Source organism: Gallinula chloropus, assembly GCF_964237585.1.
Source record: "Gallinula chloropus genome assembly, chromosome: Z".
NCBI lineage: Eukaryota > Metazoa > Chordata > Aves > Gruiformes > Rallidae > Gallinula > Gallinula chloropus.
In genome coordinates, this window is record NC_140089.1 from 32,195,782 (window position 1) to 32,217,413 (window position 21,632).

A 21,632-nucleotide genomic window follows, 5' to 3' on the forward strand; every position below is an offset into this window, starting at 1 on the left:
AAGAATGCAGACAAAGGGCACTGATCAATGGCTCTATGTCCAGGCGGAGGCTGGTGGCAAGCAGTGTCCCCCAGGAGTCTGTCTTGGGACCGGTGCTCTTTAACATCTTTATCAATGATATCAATGATGGAATTGAGTGCACCCTCAGTAAGTTTGCGGATGACACCAAGCTGAGTGGTGTGGTTGACACAACAGAAGGAAAGGAAGCCATCCACAGGGATCTTGACAGGCTGGAAAGAAGGGTCTGGGTGAACCTAATGAGGTTCAACACTGCAAAGTGTAAGGTCTTGCACTAAGGCCAGAAGAATCCCAGACATAGATACAGACTGGAAGAAGAGCTCCTGGAGAGTAGCCCTGATGAGAAGGACTGGGGGATTCTGGTAGATGAGAAACTTAACATGAGCCAGCAGTGTGCTCTTGCAGCTTGCAGGGCCAATGGTATCCTGGGCTCCATCAGAAGAGGGGTGGCCAGCAGGGACAGGGAGGTGATTGTCCCTCTCTACTCTGCCCTCGTGAGGTCCCATCTGGAGTACTGTGTCCAGGTCTGGGGCCCCCAGTACAAGAAGGATGTGGAACTGTTGGAGAGGGTTCAGAGGAGGGCCACAAGGATGATTAGAGGGCTGGAGCACCTGCCCTACAAAGAGAGGCTGAGGGAGCTGGGCTTGTTCAGCCTGGAGAAGAGAAGGCTGGGGGAGACATCACTGCAGCCTTCCAGTACCTGAAGGGAGCTTATAAGCAGGAGGGGATTCAACTTTTTAAAAGGATAGACAATGGCAGGACAAGGGGGAATGGATTAAAACTAAAGGAAGGAAGGGTTTAGATTAGATATTAGGGGGAAGTTTTTTACAGAGAGAGTGGTGAGGTGCTGGAACAGGCTGCCCAGAGAAGTAGTGGATGCTCCATCCCCGGAAGTGTTCAAGTCCAGGTTGGATGGGGCGCTTGGCAACTTTGTGTAGATCTAGGCCTGAGGTTGGTGGCCCTGCCTGTGGCAGCAGGGTTGGAGTTCTATGATCCTTGGGGTCCCTTCCAACCCATGCCATTCTATGATTCTATGATTCTATGTCTAGCTTGAATAAAACTGCCAACTCTGTCATAATCAGCCACTGATAAGGATGGAGTTTTTAAATGATCGTTATTTTCATTGACTTCTATGTGATTGTTATGAGCTGATACAGTACTAGCCGATACAGTATTAAATGATCAAAGTTACTTAGAAACAAATTTTCCATCACTGAATTTGTCATGTAGCTGCAACATTATAATCCTGAATATGGATAGGTGCATATCTAGCCTGGTACCACTAAAGCAATGCATTAATCACTACATAGTCAAACTGCTTTTATTAAAATACACATCCATAAAAACTCCCCATATGAAACCATGAACAAGCATAAAATCATAGAATCACAGAATGGTCTGTGCTGGAAGAGACCTCAAAGGTCATGTAGGTGCACTAGACCAGGATGCCTCATGTAACCTGGCTCTGAACACTTCCAGGGAGGGGACATACACAACTTCTCTAAAAAACCTTTTCCAGTGTCTCACCACCCTCACAGTGAAAATTAATTGTCAAAATCCCAAGTCAAGTCTCTACAATGAACTCTGTTACATGGTTCACTGTCCAGAACTAATTAGCTACAGTCAGCTTGGTACTGTCTCTTATTTTTCACTGAAGCAACACACATCAAGAAGCAGTTTGTCTAAAAGTGCAACCAAGGGTTTAGGTTAACCCTCTCCCAGTGCTGTTCATGCTGGAGAGCTGCAGTGCTGAGTACTGACTTCATGCCTCTTGACAGCACAAATAACACAAATGAAGAGTTGCATAAAGAACCGAAATGGCAGGTCTTAGGGGATCACGCAGGAAAGCACTAAGCTTTACTGTTTGTTAGCAAGGGATCAGTGCCAATCAATTAATGATTTAATTACTTAGACTAATTAAGATAATGAACAACAGCAAGCCTATAATCAATTATGTTTATCCCAACTTTCTATGTGTAGGATAGGACCCCAATAACTACATTCTTCTTACAGGTAGTTAAAGTGTGAAGGCTGTGCTACTTCAGTCTCAGGAAAAAAACCCTAAAACCTAAGGGTTGCATTGAGGGGGAACAACAACAACAACAACAAATAAAACATAGAGAAGGAAACGCAGAGAGGGAAAAAAACCCCAAAACCCTTTGTTAGAACCAGTAATTTTACAGATCCCAGTTTGGAAAGAATTTTAAATTTTAGTAAAATTATGATTCTTAAAATTCTTCACAAGGTCAAACTTTTTCATTGTTTTGTTTTGTGGTTTGTTTGGTTTGGTTTGGTTTTTTTAACAGACAGAAAAAATATAGTATTTGTGCCCAGTCATAGTCCCCTTTGAAAAGGTCTGTCTAGCCTTGACACATAAGAAATTAGAGTTTGGTTTCTTTTTATGTCATTAATGAGGGCACATCCTTTCTCAACTGAAAGAACTGAAATATTAGCTGAAAATAAGTCTTGTCCGTGTGGCTGCATGTCTGATCATATAACAGAGATAACACCAAAAGGATATTTGTCATTTTTTGAAACAGTCTGGTCAAGTAAAAACAATTTTAAATATCCAAAATCAGACATAAAAGGAGAGGGCATGTCCATCTAAATACAAAGAAAGCAAGGGTGCTACTGTTTAAGCTTTATGTTGTAATGTTACTTTGCTGACCTCTAATGAGTTTCTGCAACTTAGATGAAATTTCTTTGATGAATTTTTCAGCCTATTATTTCCACATGGCTGCTCCTGCTTTCTTACCACTTTGTGATGCATAATTGACAACTTTTCTGTACCAGATTCCACAGACAGTTATGAAAAAAACCTGGTGCTTACTTTTGATATTAAGAGAGGAGTGCAGAAGCTAGCAAGGAAAAGAATAAAGACAGCTGAAGGGGAAAAGGGATGCCTAGGAAGAAGGAGAAAGGGTAAAAAAAAATACAGGAAATCTGAATTGCTGAGCTAACAGGGTGAAGTCTGCATGAGATTCATAGCACAGCAGAAAAGTGGGGTCAAGCTCTGGTGCCACAGGACACAGAGTAAGCAGTGGGCAGTGAAGTTCAGGTATGACCCATGACCGGGCTTTGCAGGTACACAGCAATCCTACTGCATCCCACCCAGGCCAGCAGAAAAGCACTTCCTTGCAGCAAAAAGCACAGCTTTTCAAAGCAGAAAACATCCTCTGCTGGCCTTCATCTCCAATCAGAAAGTACCCCAGCTTTGCCTGCATGAAAGTGGACCATACAATCTGAGGGCTATAATCACCCAGTGGTACATGTATAGGGACAGTACACCCATCGCATTAAAGCACAGGCAGAACTTGGAGCTGAGTACTCAGACTGTGACAAAGTAAAAAAATAAAAGAAGACTTGAGGATCAACACTGGTCTTAGAGCATAAACTCTATTGTATTTTGGCAGAAAAAGGAAAACACATTAATTATCAGAGAAATCTTGCATACTCTTTTAAAAGGTTTTATATTAGAAGCATTTAGAAATAAATACTACAGTGGTGAGATTTAAATTATCCTAAAATATTGTTTACAGTTAAATGGTGTTTGTGATTCCATTTGTTATTCACCTTTAAATCATTACTATGCTAATTGTCTTTTCTGGACCATCTGTGCATTATAAAGAGAGAAGAAATGTATTAAAGGAATGTAACTTCCCCTCCAGAATAAAAAATAATAGCATAATTTATTTATATTCAATAAACCAGTACAAAACAGTTGTACTCAGAAATTCACATCACTGAAATACTTTACAGAGTTGGGACTTAAGATCTTTCTTAAAATATCAAACTCAAAGCATTTGAGTATAGATGACTCAGCATATGGTAAGAAATACTACCTTTTTATTTTTCCGAGCATTCTTGAAAAACTATTGCAGCAGCCTTCTAAAATTATCAGTCTTCTGGATAGCAATGGGATCTCAGTGCATATATTATGACTGTACAGTCACAGACATCAGCTTTCCTTGAAACTCTGCGTGACCTACCCTGCACTTTATGAGCAGTATTCTCCTCAATAGCAAGGGAGGGCTTGCCTACCTTAATAGCTTCTTTTTCCTCAATGGAAAATCTGAAAGCTATTTAAATTCACCTGTAATGTCTGAATATATTGATTAATGTAAAGAACGGTAAATATGGATAATCAATCATTAAAGTTACCTTTGGATAGGGTACTGGTGTGACACTTGTGAAAACAAAACATCTTCCTTTGAATTTGACAGTCTTAGCTTAGACCCTTCCCTTGCACACATCAGGTACCTAATTTTAAAGTTGATCTATACACATGAGTTAGCAGTTCTATCTGTTTTAAAATATCTATATCAAAAAACAGAACAGTCCTGATGATTTGCAACTGCAGTTTTACACTCTGTCCCTCACCCAAGAAGTACATATACCTAATAAACGTAGTAATGCACCTAGGAAGAAAACAGGAATGTGTAATCATAAAAATTGTCTTGTTTACATGTTGAAGACTCTAAGGGCCACAGAATTGACACTAAATCTAAAAACTGAGTATAGATGTGGTCCTCTTACATTAGAGACCTCTTTTTATTCTCACTGATCCTTCAAAATGCTTTATTTGTAAAATGGAAAGACGTGACAGATCTATTAAGATCAAAGAGATCAAAACTCTTGATCTTCAGGCTTCAAGAGTAGTGCATTTTTGCTTCAAGGTTAAAGTGTATTTTGTAGGAAAGAGTAAGAAGCTGAGCTACGCACTCATAAATTAACCTTCCCCAAAAAAAAACCTTCACACCCACCCACCCTCCCCCCTCCCAAAAAAAATCCCAAACAAAAAACCCATCAGATGTTAAAAGCTTGGCAGATCTGCCCAACAGGAGAAAGGAACATTTTTTAATAGAGGTACCTGTAAACTCTCAATCAAACAAGTGCAGATATTAGAGAGGAACCCATACAGAATTACTGATCTACACATATGGAAAGATTTGGTGCATTCAAGACAAAAGCGGATTTTTCCTGCCACTGAAAAGGTAAACAGATCAAGGCATTTTGCATCAGTTTGGGACCTGAGTAACTTGGGGAGGAATATCCAACATTTTTACATAAATACAATCTTAACATTTTATCCACACATTCCAACTTCTGTATTTCAAAATCAGATAAACCAATTCATGGCCAAGTTTAGGTAAAAATCCTCTTTACCTTCCATTCACACATTCACAATTAGTCAGAAGCAAAAAAGAAGCAGGCCAATAAGATAATACCAGGAATGCATTTATTAATTTTTAGGAATACCTGTAAGTTATATAGTTATGAGAAGAAACACTACTGCATTTTTCTTTTGGGTTTTGTTGGTTTTGTTTTGTTTTGCTTTTTTTTTTTTTCCTTATCTTACACATCATAGACTCAAAAAATCTATTCAGGGATCAGGTTTATGAAGACTTTAGTTGTCGTTCAACTGTCCATACATAACCTATCAGTTACCCAAATTGACATCAATCATGAATTGTCACAGACTCTCAGCTGCTTTTCACCAAATGAGCTCCTGCTTTGTGTAGGTACTGAGCTACAGTCAAATAGTGTAGAGCTGAGAAAATTTTTCTAAAGACTTTCTGCTGTGGAAAAATCCCACACATTTTTCATGTAAATCTAAAAGCTATTTTTAACATACTCATGTTATCCACACCATTATACTTATGAATATCCAAAGCACTCCATTTCACTGTACTATTTTTAAAAGTCTATAATTCATGACTAAATACCAACACTGAGCTGCTAGGTAGAATGCAAATCATCAATCTATGAAAATCTTGTTCGATTAACAAAGAGGTAATAAGTAAAAATAAAAATTATAAAATAATTTAACTTAGAAGGTTCAATAGAATTTGAGACATTAGAAGCAAGTAGGCATAACCTCATGATATAACCAACCTTTACAAGACTGTAACAATGGAATTCGTGATTTTAGATCTACATTAATAAAATGTGTATATAAATAATGGCTTTAAACTAAAAGATGCTAGATTTAGATTAGATATAAGGAAAAAAGTCTTCATTGTGAGGGTGGTGAAGCCTTGGACCAGGTTAGGCTGCCCAGAAAAGCTGTGTCTGCCCCCACTCTGGGAGCATTCAAGGCCAGGGCAGCCTGATCAAGTTGGAGGGTTTCCCTGCCTGTTGCAGGTGGAGTGGAACTAGATGATCTCTGAGGTCACTTCCAACCCAACCATTCTCTGATTCTATGAAATAGTATACATTGCTCTAGCTCCTTATATGGGAAACTGATAAAAATCTCACTTCATAAAAGTCAGAATGCAATAAAGAGAGTTAGCAGCCATATGACAAACATTTATCATCAAAGTCTATCATAAAAACACAGTTGTTTCAAGAAGCTAGTGATGTTATTTATGTAGACATTGACTTAAAGCATGTATAGAGGTTTGTAAAAGGGAAGTATAACTACCTTCTAATTTCATACAGTATTTAAAATTTTAATAAATTTCTCTGATAACAAACTGATCTTTATTCAGTGTATTGCCAAATTATTTTAAAGAAACCTAAATTAATTTCTTATGATACGTTGAATTTAAAAAGGAATTATATACCATTCATATTTTAAAGAATTCCTTATCCACTTGATCTGAAAATCTGGACTTCAGAGTAAATAGAATATAATCTTCCTAAGATGTTGTAGGATCTTTCTGAGTTGCAATTTACCTTTTTTTTTTTTAATATAATCCATATAATAATATGTCTTCAGATGCTACAACCTTTAAGTCACTTTCATCATACCACAGTTATTGAAAAAGGTCAGTGGACATGCTACGCTTCTTCATATGAACAGTATGTCTAAAGATGAAGGATTATGGAAAAATAAATAAATAAATAAATAAAAAGTGACCAGGATTTTCCACTAGCATAGTTTGCTTGTGAACTGTAAAGCATCAGAAGGCACCCTGTAAAATAACTCTAATCCTCATGTCTCCTGTCTCACAGCAACATACACATTCATTGCCACACAGCTGGCAGACATGTGAGCTTCACCACCTGTAACAGTAATGTTATAGCTTTCAAAAATTCTAAGCTTAAATGCTTGCACTTTCTTTCTTTATTTATTTCAATTCAAGGTTTCAATTATATCAACTGTGTGAAACAAGAATCTCCAAATCAGCTTTTCTGGAATAGGTAGAGTGGTGGTGAATAAACAATGGTGAAAAACATGTATAGAAAAAAAACCCCCACAACAATATATATATGTATTTCTGAATGCAAAAAACAACAGCAAATGCCTTATTGAGCCAGACAAATCTGTATCCCTGCTAGAACATCCCCAGCAGTGTCAAGAGAAGGTGTTATCTGGCAACATTTTTATGCGCGTTTTTTGAAATCTGTGCCATATGAACTAGGGAGCCTGCTTTGGACCCGAAGATCTCTCGAGTACCCTTCTAACCCCTACAATTCTGTGATTCTGTGACATTAAAGCTGCCACTCCAGCTTTCTCTTTTAGTACAAGTTTATGAATACTCTGTACTTTAAATTTGGAAGTTTTTCTCTGAATCTAAAGATACTGTCTGCTTCCACAAGCACCTGCAGCAAATTTCACCCTTTACCTGCTTTTAATCAATCTTCTACTAACTTCCTCAAACACCACAGTTCTATTATTATAGGGTAGATAGATTTCATTCACTTTATCCTCAACCCTCATGATTTTGAAGACCTCGTTTTCTTCTTGAAAATGGAGGAGTGTCAGCTTTTTCAGGCTCTTCTCATGTAGCAGTTGTTCCATCCTCTAGACCATTTTTAGCTCTGTACCTCACCTAACTCAGCTGTGTTTTCCTGAGAGATGTGTATCGGAGTGTATTCTAGTGTACAAGATGTGGGTGCACTAAGGTTTATAACATACCCAATAATCACCTCCTTTCCTTTATGTCCTTAGGTATAATTATTCAGATTTAAAAGTAGTTTTGTCTCCTACATCAAAAAAACAAACAAACAAACAAACAAAAAAAAAAACCAAACCCAAGACAAATGGATTCTCCTTTTCACTTTTTGCTCATAATATGCATTGTATCTTAACTGAGGTATGATATAGTATCTATATAGTGTGTACATATATAATATCTATGTATACTACGTATAGTAGCAAACTGCCATTTAAGCCATCATTCCAATAGTTATCAAGTAATTGTCCAGAATTACCTACTAGATTATTGTATATAGCTGATTCTGCCCTTGCTTTACAATCAAAAGTTAATGGTAGACTGTACAGCCTCATACTAACAAAAGGAAATATTTCACAATATTTTCCCAGTTTATTTTAAAAATCACTATCTACTCTCTATTCTGGACTGCATTTTTCATTTTTAGCTGTTTAGCCTTGCATTTTTACTGTTAAAACATGTGGTGTTTCACTAGAACAAGAGACCAAATGACTATTTCACTCTCCATTCCAGATATCACCTGCCAACGTTTTCATCAGTTACAGATTTTTCTAAAGCATATGTGAAATTCTTGCAAGAAAGAAATGACCCAGGTGGGACTCTCCCAGAAATGGCCCTATATAATTAACCCTCACTGCCAAAATAAATATAATATGCTTCCCTTGTTTTTTCTTCCTCCTTCTTCACATTTTCATGTGCCAAAAAACCCCTCAAAACAACCCAACAGTAGTGGAGGTTCCCTTCCATCCATATGCTGCTGCTGAAGTGGAAAGTACAAAGAGCTTGAAAATAGGTAGTAACTTAAAAACGAGCTTCTTAAGCATGAACTACAACAAAAACTCTATCTGGTTAAGTCTCATACAAATTTAGTTGAAAAATCTCTATCCAAAAATAAATTCTGAAATACTATTGAACTTTCTTCCTGAACCTTACAGGAAAAAGGCTCTCAAAATTTCTTTTTAGTAACAAACTGGGAAATGTGACATGCATTGTAAAATTCTGGTATTTGCTAATCTCTATCCAAAAATAAATTCTGAAATACTATTGAACTTTCTTCCTGAACCTTACAGGAAAAAGGCTCTCAAAATTTCTTTTTAGTAACAAACTGGGAAATGTGACATGCATTGTAAAATTCTGGTATTTGCTATTACTTTGAGCAGCAAGACTGTATCCAAGGTGCTTTTTAAATTCAAAATCCAGAATTTCTTGTAAAATATGATCACTTGTCACATACCTGAATTCACCTTGTATGAGTAATTTTAAGTTTGATTTGTCTTTTATCAATACATTCTCAACTCGAACTCTTAACTCATCAATTGGTATTACAATTCTGCACTCATTATTCTTATAACATATAAATTAGTCTTATAGAACTCAGTGAAGGTCTGTCCTGGTTCTGGCCAGAGTCAACATCTCCAAGCAGCCAGCACAAGTGAGCTGAGTTGGCAATGGCTGTTTTTCACACCCTGTGACATCACTCCCCTATAAACAGGGCTGGTTGGGTGTCTCCAGAACAGTCCAGAGTGTGCCTGGGTGTTGGTTTGGTCCTTGCCTTGTGAAGCACTCTGTAATCATCAGGTTTGTAAGGTACTCTGTGATATCACCGGGTGTGAGCCTAATTGGCCATTATTGTTCTACTTTGATGGTACTTTTCTCAGTAAACTGTCCTTATGCCAACCCATGGAGGCTGTCTATTTCTCCTCTGGGAGTGATCAAGTACTGGGTGTGGTGCTCAGCCACTGTTTGGGACTAAACCACCACAAGGTCACAGTAACAATCTATAAATAACTTTATATCTAAACCTCTCATATGGCAATTTAAAGTCACAATGTAACTTTACTCTTCACATTGCTGCCTTTAGAAGGAAGTAGTCTAATTAGTGCAGTTTGCACTAGCACAAATTAATTTAAAATTCTGCATAATCTTAAAACTTCTATCTTCTTAAAACTAAAAACTCATGTCCAGTTCTGGCTCCCTCAGTTCAAGAAGGACATAGAGCTCCTGAAATAGTCCAGCGCAGGGTCACCAAGATGATTAAGGGAGTGGAACACCTTCCTTACGAGGAGAGGCTGAGGTAGCTGGGTCTCTTTAGCTTGGAGGAGACTGAGGGGTGACCTCATTAATGTCTATAAATAAGTGAAGTGCGAGAGTCAGGAGGACAGAGCGAGGGTCTTCTCAGTGATGGCCAGTGATAGGGCAAGGGGCAATGGGTACATGCTGGAGAACAGGAAGTTTCATGTGAAGACATGGAGGAACTTTTTCACTGTGAGGGTAACTGAGCACTAGAACAGGATGCTGAGAGAGGTTATGGAGTCTCCCTTTCTGGAGAAATTCAAAACCCATCTGGATGTGTTCCTGTGTGAATTAGTCTAGGTGATCCTGCTCTGGCAGGGGTTTGGACTAGACGATCTTTTCAGGTCCCTCCCAACTCCTAACACTCTGTGATTCACAAGGATTAAATTAAACAAACAAACAAACAAAAAAATCACAAACAAAAAAAACCCCACCCCACCTATTTTGAATAAATGTAACTTCAGGCAGACACTATTTAAGACAGAAAGCTCCTACACATCAATAATTTGGAAGAAGATGTTTTTCTGATAGTGTGGAAAGAAAAGTGAATGGTGATTTTCCTATATATTCTGCGATTTTTGTGACTTCCCTAATGGAAAAAGATGCTGCTCATCAAGATTCTATCTCCAGTTCAGCCTGTCCTGGTTCAGGCCTAGACAGCAGCTGAGCACCACGCACAGCTCCCTCACCCCTCCTCCCTGATAGGATGGGGAGGAGAATAGGAAGACAAAGGCTACACTCATGGGTTGGACAGTTTGTTGGGACAGCAAAGGAAGGGGAAAAAACACAAACAACAAACCAGGACACATCTACTGAGGGCTAAACCTCAGATAAGGTGAACATATAAGAAAATTGAAAGTATTTTAAACTATCACAGCAGTTGTTGTGCTGTGTGAATATAACCTAACCCACTCTCCACCCCCCCAAAAAAAAACAACCCACATTATAATTTCTATATTGATATTTCTCCTTTCTTTTTCCCTAAAAATTGTTCCTATATTAGGACTATGATACACACTTTTAGTAAACTTTTAATGTATGTAGACATGTTCTTAAGCAATCTAGCAAACACAGCCACATTGGAATTCACTGCCAGTTCTGACAAGGGAATATTAATGACCCACATTCCTTTATCTGCCAGTGGTCATTGCTGATGCTGCAGGGAAGTAACTGCACACAGTGAGATAGTTACCCATACTGAAGTTTCTCCAGAAACATGTTCTGTTAACGGTTGACATTAATCTAAATAATGTGGTTTTGTCCAACTCTGTTCATCCATTAAAATACAGCTCCCTTATCTAGACTTCTTGGTATTTGGAAAGACTGGAGGCCCTGGATTTATAAACACTCTGGTTTTATAAACACTCTTCAGCCTTCACTTTCCTGTAGAGAAAAATAAATACAACTAGAATGGTTTGGTATAACTAGCTGTCCTACTTTTCTCTAAGGTTTAGAACTTTTGCAAACTGATGGGTGATTTACATGACGCATTTTAATATCATATTTAACAAGTGCAATATAAAATTACTCTCACAATACTAAATACCATTTTTTTTTAAAATCAGCTGGAAAGTGTCCTAGGATTGAACTGCAGAGAAAATATAAAAGTTCCTGAGGAAAGAATATAAAATAAAATAGAAAGGCTTGTGGGATGGTTGGTTTGGGGTTGTGTGAATTCGGGGGGGGGTGGGGGAGGGTGTCCCCCAAAAAGGTAGTCCATGGTTAGACTCTCTTGCATGCCTCACTATTATTAAAAGAAATAGCAATGCAAACAAAGTGCTGTATCTTACACTAAAAGGATGCTTTCAGCACTAAGCTACAAAGATAGATGATACTGAAAAAAATTACCAATAAAGGACAGAAAGATTTTATCGTTGGATTTTACAGTTCTTGCTACTGCCCATAATTGAAAGCAATAATTGAAATAATTGAAATAATCTCTTTAAAGACATCAGAGTTTAAATCTACATCTAATATGACAGAAAATTAGGTGCACATACAAAAAAGTAAGCAACTTCTTCTGGAATAGGTTGGATGGGGGTGTTTTGTGTAATCCATGTAAATTGCAAGACTTACCTTAAGACAATTACTTCAGAAGATCTATTTAGTTTAGTGTTGTGCACAAGTGCTTAGAAACAAAAATTTCAATGCATACTGAATGATATATGTATCATTCAACTTGTCAAAGAATGTAAAATATTTTAAAGGCGAAGAAGAATGGCAGGGAAAAAAACGTATTCTTTAAAATGATATAAATAGAACAAGGGGGAAAAAAAACAGTGGAAAAATAGCTGTCTTCTGTTTGATTTCACTAATTCTGAATTACTGTCTTTAGGTCCTATTTAAAAAAGAGTTTCTCTATATCACCCCAACATCTGTTGAAAGTAATCACTTTCTTGTCGGCACCAAGTTTTGCTCTCCCCAGTCCCACTGTGGAGAAGATCATGAAGACTTTACTGTTAAAACAGCATGATGTTAAGTGACACATATATATCAGGAGCCAGAGAATGAACTAAGCATTCTTTACTTTTCAAACAATTGGCAATATATAATAAATGTATTGTTTATGGTTAGTGTTTCTGTTTGTCTTTTTACAGTCAGCTGCAACCACTTCTACTGAATGAAAAAAAGAATTGTGGCTTCCCTTCTAAAAAGGCATCTAAAAAGAATCAGCAAAAGAAAAATGCCACAGCAGAAGCTATATAACCAAGAGTGAAGGAAAGTATTAAAGAGATAAAGTTACAGAAATGCAGCAGGGCATTTGGAAGTGCTAGTGACCGGTCCTTCCTCGGGGTGGAGAAGGAAGAGGATATGTGCTTTGAGAATCCATTTAATTACCAAAATGCAGATTGCAGCACATCTGCAGAAAATTACTTCTTTCTGTATCTATTCTATTGTGGGATCAAGTGCACCCCCAGCAAGTTTGCCAATGACACCAAACTGTGTGGTGAGATCAACATGCTGGAGGGAGGAAATGCCATCCAGAGGGACCCTGACAGTCTAGACAGATAGGCCCATGCAAATTGCATGAAGTTCCACAAGGACAAGTGCAAGGTCCTGCATGTGTGTCCGTGCAATTCAAAGCACAGCTACAGGGTGGGTGGAGAATAGATTGAGAAAAGCCCAGAGGAGTAGGATCTAGTGTTGCAGATCGATGACAAGCTCAGCATGAGCTGGCCATGTGCACCAGCAGCTCAGAAAGCCCACCATGTCCTGGGTTGCATTAAGAACAGTCTGGCCAACAGGTTGAGGATGATGATTCTGCCCCTCTTCTCTGCTCTCGTGGCACCCCACTGGGAGTACTGCATCCAGCTCTGGGGTCCTCAGTACAGGAAGACATAGAGCTGTTGGAGCGAGTCCAGAGGAGGGCCGTGAAGATGATCAAGGAGTTGGAGCACCTCTCCAATTAAGATGGGCTGCGACAGTTAGGCTTGTTCATTCTGGAGAAGCGAAGGCTCCGGGGAGATCTAATTGCGACCTACCAGTTCTTAAAGGGATCATACAGGAAAGTGGGAGAGCGGCTGTTCACCAGGGACGGCAGTGACAGGACAATGGGCAATGGTTTCTAGCTGAAAGAGGGTAGGTTTAGGTTAGATATTAGGAAGAAATTCCTTATTCTGAGGGCACTGGAACTAGTTGCCCAGAGAGAAGTTGTGGAAGCCCCACCCCTGGAAGCATTTAAGGCAAAGTTAGATGGGGCTTTGGGCAAGCTGATCTTGTGAGGGTGTTCCTACACATGACAGAGGGGTTGGAACTAGATCACCTTTTGAGGTTCCTTCCAACCCAAAACATTCTGTGATTCAATGATACTGTTAATACAAATTAAGTCTTCAGTTTCAAAAAGTAGGATACTAGGAAAGACCATAAATAACCACTTTAAAGCATTTTATATTTTATACATTTCTTTGAGCTCAACAATTAACTTGACAGATCATTATTATAGAGGTCAAAAAGAGGTAATATTCTATAGTTTGAAAGCAAATTTGGTATGTAAGAGTATCTGAAACATAAATACTTCTTGTTATAAGATGAACCTGCATAAGAAGTCTAGGGATTTAGTCTTCTGCCTGCCCATTTACAAAACATGAAAAAAGCAGTACTTTTCCTATAATAAACAATGCAATGTTATTAATTTTCCCATAGATGTAGAGAAGCATTGCCTTAACACACCTGCCATCTACAATGGTCAACAATAAACACTGTGAACTAGCAGACTATCCTTCTACAAACAAGATGGCTCAACATTTTCTTTACAAAAAAAATTCTGTTACATCCTCTCACAAAGTGTATAGAAGCTACAAATGCCAAACACAAATGGAGGCAACTTAAAGAAAAAAACATAGTCCTCAAGATTTTTCACTACTTATGCTTACAAGCAGCAGTTCATTTTACTAGCAATAAAAGGTAAAAGAGTAAAGGTAATTTTTGCTGCTTTTCAATTTTGCTTGCTTTTCCCAGTCAAGTACAAGTTCTGTTTGTGCAGCGGCAGTAAGAATCAAATCTTGATTGCACACATATTGCACTCATGCAATCCACCAGGAAAGGGTTTTTTCGCATTTCTATCCTTGATGCCTTTGAGAGGTGACCACAGGAGTTTTTACCAGCCCATGCCACCACATTTGTGAGTTTGATGTATTTTGTAATGATGGAGAGAAACAAAGGTATCTCAATTCCCTCCATCTGCCATAAGGGTAGTATGTGAAAAGAAGTACTAAGGACTGTGAATCTCTTCAAAAGCATGAGTGAGCCTGCTACTCGGATCCCAGTCATAGTGATTTCACACTCAGACTGAAAGAATAAGAGCTCCTTATCCATTTCCAACTACTCTGGAAAGAATACAGTGCCCATGTCAGGATACATCTTCTCTTCTATAGTATTTTGGAGCTAGTAACTGAAAATAACAATTAAAAAAAAAAAAAAAAAAAAGGAAGACATGGCCTTTCCATGGTGACAGAGAAAAACAGAAAAATGTTTTCTCCCCTTGTCTCACCTTTTGTGTCTTCTCCCCACTGAAAGGAAATAATGTAGTCCTGCCAACTGTTTGTAAAGAAGTTCAAGAAGAGCCCTGGACAACACTAAGGTCTAAGACCCTGTTACAAAGAGCTGTACAAAGAGGAAATTGTCCTGGGCAAATTTGTCTTGTGGAAATTTAACATATCTTCCAAATAAACAAAGTACTATGTGTAACAGTAAAATGTTACTGACTCTCAAAGAGCTCCTCTTTTAGACTGGTAAAACAAAACCCAATTCATTTACAACTCACAGCATTTAACACAGCATTATGCGGAGCCATACAAATACGTACATGGCATAGGACTGAATTCATACTCCATAATGTATACAATTTACATATAAATATATAAATATTTATGCAACTTAAAGGTGAGTGCAAATTAATCACTTTACAATTATAGTCGTTTTCTTTATTCTCTTAACCTAAGAAACAGAAGAATACAGTACTCAGCACTATATTACAAAGGGAATGAAACCATCAAATCTGACTAGAATACACGAGACATCGAACTGAAATCTAATAATCACAAGTCACTTTGACTTGTGTTAGGTGTATCACAACCTCTTAGCTGAAATTTAAACCAAATCAGTGCGAGTGAGCAAAATATTACATTAGATTTTTCTCATTCCTTTCTATAATTCCTTGGAAAGGAAAAGAATAGCGGGAAGGATGTATGAAGCTGAAAAATCAGTTTCAATTGTGTATTGTGCCGCCTTGTAAAAAATGTTTATGTCAATTTATACAAACTGTGGGCATTTGCACAATATCTTCTGTCACACCTTTTACTAGTAATAAGCAGAAAATAAAGGTAACATCAAAAGAGAAAGCTTTTCCCGTAAGAGCTAGCCAGACTAGATAGATGCCCGGCCACTTGAAGTGATCATTTCATATTCACCTGCTGCATGTAAGAACTCCCTCACTTTTTGTGTTTCACAGAACCATTACCCATACAGCAAAAACTTGATGACAACAAAAGAACCATCAGGAAAGACCAACAAAAATAGAGCTTTCAAAATTCTAAACAAATCAACACTATGTTTAAATGATCAAGTAAGAAACTGCACTTCTCTTGCAAAGCTAAAAGATAATTCTCTCTTAATTATAGAAACAGTAAAACCAGAGATACGTAGCCAATCACTTCTTAGCGTAATTGTCTGCTTATCTGCAGTCCTAGAATGTCTTAACAGACACTGACCTGAAATCTTGGCTGCATCTGTATTTCTTTTAAAGAAGAAAATAATTAATTAAATTATTATTCCATTATACCTTAGTTCCAAAATTCTTGCAATAATTTTCAATGTTTTTTTAGTTTGATCATTTAATTTCCTGGGGTTTTTTGTTGTTGTTTTTGTTTTTTTTTTTTGGGGGGGGGGCAGGTTGTTTGGTTTGGTTTTATTTCTGAGTATTTTAAAATTGTAATTAACATGTAATAAACATAGATATTAAAACCTTATAATTCCTCCAAGAAGATACTGTATTTCCCTACGTTCTATTCTTTTAACTCTGTATAGTAATACCTACTAATTACAAAGACAAATATACAAATCCATATACCTATAGTTTTTGTGAGTTTCTCCAGCACAAAACTCAGCAGATTTGTGCATTTGTGAAAGATGATCAATAGTGTTTAGCTGTTTCCAACCTACACTAACAGCACTCCTGTCATATTATCTGTTAACATAACCACATGAAACTATTAATAATCATGTAATATGACAGTGTGGTATAAACCAGTGTGTGAAAGGAACAGAAAAAACCAAATAAATAATCTATTACTTTGAAAAGACCTTTGCTTTGTTCTCCAGTCACAGTAATACAGTAGTTCTGTAAAGAATCTGATCATTAATAACCTGCCTTTGAAAACACTACTTATCCATAAACCCATAATTTTCACTCTTTCTTAGTTTAAAATTGCCTTTTATTGTCCAGGCTGGTTTCACCGAGAGTAACTCCTGATCTTTTTGCACCTTGCAACCTTCACTCTGCATTTGACACTTCATAGATTCTAGTAACAACATGAAGTCCTCCTAGCTCTAGCCAGGAAAGGCTAAGAGCTGACTTCTCTTTTCACAGAAACACATAATCATTGGGGTTTAAAGTGTCCTCAAGTGATCATCAGGTCCAACTCCCCTGCCAGAGCAGGCTCCCTAGGACAGGATGCACAAGCAGCTGTCCAGATGGATCTTGAATATCTCCAGAGATGGAGACTCCACAGTCCCCCTGGGCAGCCTGTCCCAGGGCTCTGTCACCCTCACTGAGAAAAAGTTCTTCCACATATTGGTTTGGAAATTCTTGTGCTCCAACTTGAGGCCATTGCCCCTTGTCCTCTCCCCACAGACCATTGAAAAAAGACTGGCTATTTCTCCCCTGTGTCCCACACTTAAGATGTTTATAAACATTAATAAGATCCCCTATCAGTCTTCTTTTCTAAAGGCTGAACAGCCCCAGTTCTTTCAGCCTTTCCTCATAGGGGAGATGCTCCAGTCCTTTAATCATCTTCGTAGCCCTCTGCTGGACTCTCTCCAGGAGATTCCTGGGTTTTTTATACCAGGGAGCCCAGAACTGGACGCAATACTCCAGGTGGGGCCTGACTAGGGCAGAGTAGAGAGGAAAATTTTGTTTCATGGTATTTAAAACCTTCTGTTTAATATAATATGATTACAGAAACAATATGCTTTTCTCACAAATACAGGACTAACAAACAAGTTTTTAGGGTTTGACTGTCTTTTGCAAATTGCTAGTCAACTGGGGCTAACAAAATCAAAATTCACTACCACTTGCTCACAAGACTTTGGGCATTCCATTAACTGAAGCAGAAAAGGCATACAAGATTCCTGAAAATCTACATTTACCCAGCACAGAATTTACTTTTAAGATAGATGGTATATTAAAACTGCAGGAATATCCAACATGCGGGCCCATTTGCCAATTAATTATTTGCTGGCTAAAGTGTTAAGTTGTCCTTGGCTTCACCTTAGACACAATCATCCCAGCTGGTCACTATCTTCCTGGAAGCAGTCAGTAATCAACCAACAGATATATTTTGTACTTTTTTTTAACTTTTTTTTTTTTTAAATTTACTTTGCTTCTATAGAGCTACAGGTAAAAACAGGAAGTCACATTATATGTACACATGGAAAGATTATGGATTTATTTCATTGTTGTAATTTAGTATATGTAGAGTGTAATAAGGAACTCTTCCATGTGCCTTCACAGAAAACTGACTTATCTAACTTTACTGATGCTAGTTCGTGTGTTCCTACTTGGTTCAACCTTTCCTTTATTTTACACAGATGTGTGAAATAACAAAAAAAAATCTTTGAAAATCAGAGCTGGAACAAAATTATTGATTGGTGATGTGTATGCACATCATCAGGAGTATTCCATAGGAAAATACCCATGAATTTTGAGTCTTAACAGTCAGCCTGTAGCAAACATAACAGTCAGCTTGTAGTAAACCTGTGGGTCAACAGGTGGAAAGCAAATGGCTTTTCTCATTTGCACATTACTTCTGCAAGAAGCCACAGGACAGCTGGGAGAAGGAACACATGTAAACAAGGCAGACCTAATGGTCTCGTAATTAAAAAGAAGATATTATCTTCCCATTAATAGGTAAACTAATTGACCAAAATCCAACAGTTTCCCCTCAGTACAAGTAAACATAGGTGTCTTTCCTCACTGAATTGTCACACATTTAGGCCAACCACTAAGTTATCAGTTCTGCTTCATTTGTTTGGATACTGTACCCTGTGACAGCTGTCAGAAGTAATACATTAGAACAGCTGTTGTGGCAGTTACAAAGGGCCTGGAATTTTAATTGGACTGGATATTAACTGAGGAGTGGTGTCTTTATTTTATTTTGTGTTTGTTTGTGGGTTTTTTTTTAAGAAAACAACCCAAATTTAAGAAGAACTATTCAAAGAATGACAGATGTCTAAGGGATTTGACTAATGTCTGGGAAGCAAGGTTGGTCTTTGTTTTGACTACGTACGTTTGTTTTGACTACATCTCCACCATTGTAGAGGGAACCATTAGTTGCTTAAGAAAAGGCGCATTAAGAAGAAAAATAGTAAGGAAGCTGCATAAATAATCCTTTTCAAATACTGGCTGTGATCCAGAGCAGACCTCGCAGTGTTTTAGGAATTACTCAAAAGGAGACTCATTCCGAGACCCTTAGTAACCACCAGCTGAAAACAAAATTGTTCCTCATGGCCAAGATCTAAACAGAAATGAATAATAAGCTTACTTTCAGCATCAGCATTGAGTAGCAAGCACAGGAGCACCACCATTGGCCTGACTACGTGCATCATCTGACAGCTTGGCACCAGCATGCTTTGGCAGCCTTGTTCTCACTGGCTTAGAAGCTACTGTGAGTCTGTCCGGTCTGAAATTTCAGATGAAGTATTTTCAGAGCCTGTGGAGCAGAAAAGAAAAAGAGAAAAAACAGTTAGCAAGAATAAGGCAGAGCTTGTCTGGGTTTTTTGTTTGTTCTGTTGGTTTGGTTTGGGTTTTTTCTAAGCATTTACAATTTGAGGCAAAACAATTTTAAAACACAAAATGGTAAGTATCATGATTTGTGTCACATTACTGGCATATACCAAAAGATACAAACTACAGTGTATGTTAGCATCATTTCAACATATATCTCATTGCCCCTTTTCCACCATTATCAAGCATTTGTGACCACCTGGATCTTTTGTTGTAGTCAACAGCACCTTCTGAATTAGAAGAACTGTCATCATTAATGAAGTATAATACATCACTGGAATATTAATGTTCCAAACATTTTCCATGTACCTAGAACAAGTCCACTTGCAAGCAGCATACTGGTAGCTGATGCCCTGACATCTGGTAAGAATAACACAGCAAAATCTGCTTTGTGAGGTGTTCTTAAAGCTAAACATCAAATGCTAGCATACTTCATAGTTCAACAGCATTCAAAGGTTAAAATTCCTGTTGTGATTTCTGCTACGTATCTGAAATATGCCTAACAGAAAAACAGGAATCTGGCACCAAATAAAGGGCTGAAATTCCAATTCAATCCATCTCATTTATTATGAAGTGTAATTGAATATGATATGCTGGAATCACTATTGCTCAAGTACTTGTCTTAAAAAAACAGTCTTGTTCTTGTCCAAATTTACCACACCTGAGCAATACCAGAAACTAAGGAACATAAAAATGTCTTTTTCCTCTCACAAGGCCACTAGAGACATCCCCAAATAGCCTGATGTTGTCACTAAAATAACTCTGAAATGCAATTTTACTTTTCAAAGTGTCTGCAACAAACAAATTTTTTGCAAGCTCAATACTACCTTTTTCATTACCACACAAGTTTTCTCCATGCAGTGAAGATAAAAACCAAAATGTCTGAGAAAAATTTATACCAATTACACTTCCACTAGGTAGATCTTACAGATTGGTGGATGGCATAAAGAGCATGTTTTACAGTACAGTGAGATGCTCAAAGAATCTACTCAAGGAAGAAGAAAAGACATGAGGAGCTGTTAGAAATCTATGGTTGTTATGAATCTCTTTCGTAAAACTATCTTTTGAATCGGTAACTGCCATCAGAAACTACAAACCCAAGAAATCTTCACGGGCAAAGTGCTGAAGGCACCAGCTCCCCCCTTTCATTGCTACCATCCTCATGCCAGTATTTCAAATGACAGCAAAGTCCATGAGACATCAGTCCTGTCGGACACAATTTGTGTCTGTGCAAGCATATCAGAGCCAACTGCTACATAATGATTCCAATGTTATCACAAAGATGGAGATGCATGAAAAGTACTTTCAAGGAATGGAGGATTTTGATTTTGTTTCTTCTTGACTGCAGGACTTAGAAGGGAGCCCTGAACCATCTCCAAATGCTTCGCACTTGTAGACAAAACTATGTTTTTCTTGGAACACAAACTTATAGGTGATGTGTGAAGGTGAATGGCAGAAATGTAATGGGCACTAAGCTTTGTGTCTGAACCATAAACTGCTCCCCTTAGCAGTGGAGGAAGTGGAGAGGAAACAATACTAATAATTAGTAAGGAGAGCAGAGGAGGAAAAAAGAAGGTGACCACAAAAGATCCTTGTTTTACACAACTGTTTTCACAAGGCACTGGAGATTCTTTTCACACATTCCAAACAATCCCAACAAAATACTAAATGTGTTATCTAATATAAAAGAAATATTATTATCTGTTTGGGGAAAAAAAAGAATTTTAAAAGTCTCATGATCCTGATAGGTGAATATGCTGTTCTCCTCTACAAGCTCTCTACAAATGACAGGATGGATCACTCGATCTGGCAAAGAAAAGGTTAAGATGAAAAAGGACCTTTTATTTTTTTTTAATTTATTTTTTATTACAAACCTTATTCCATTCTCTTGCTCTAAATGCACATACAAGCACTTAAGAATATTGTACTCCCTGTCTCTGAAGGTTATATTCATAAAAACAAAACCCCTCACTACTAACTTCCTTTGCTGCTTCTGAGTGTCATGCTGTTAGCTAACCTGAAGACCACATTAAGGTTTCCAGGAGATCCTTTGCCTGTTATTTTCTCTCTTTACCTGCTTATGCCTCCATAGCTAACTTCTGGTATTTTAGGTCCAGTAAACAGAAGGACTTGAAAAG

The 21,632-nt window shown here is 37.8% G+C and overlaps 1 protein-coding gene across 3 annotated transcripts in view; it reads right to left on the reverse strand.

Annotated features, from left to right (window-relative positions):
• The window catches only part of PTPRD (protein tyrosine phosphatase receptor type D), a gene marked incomplete at both ends in the record, with an annotated part of 295,416 nt that extends 276,079 nt beyond the window's left edge, over positions 1–19,337 (reverse strand). For all 3 annotated transcript variants that reach the window (XM_084278300.1, XM_084278299.1, XM_084278298.1), the window contains one exon: positions 19,253–19,337. In XM_084278300.1, coding sequence (XP_084134426.1) covers positions 19,253–19,337 — 85 coding nt within the window. The remainder of the gene's footprint in view (positions 1–19,252) is intronic.
• Between the last annotated feature and the right edge of the window lie 2,295 nt (positions 19,338–21,632).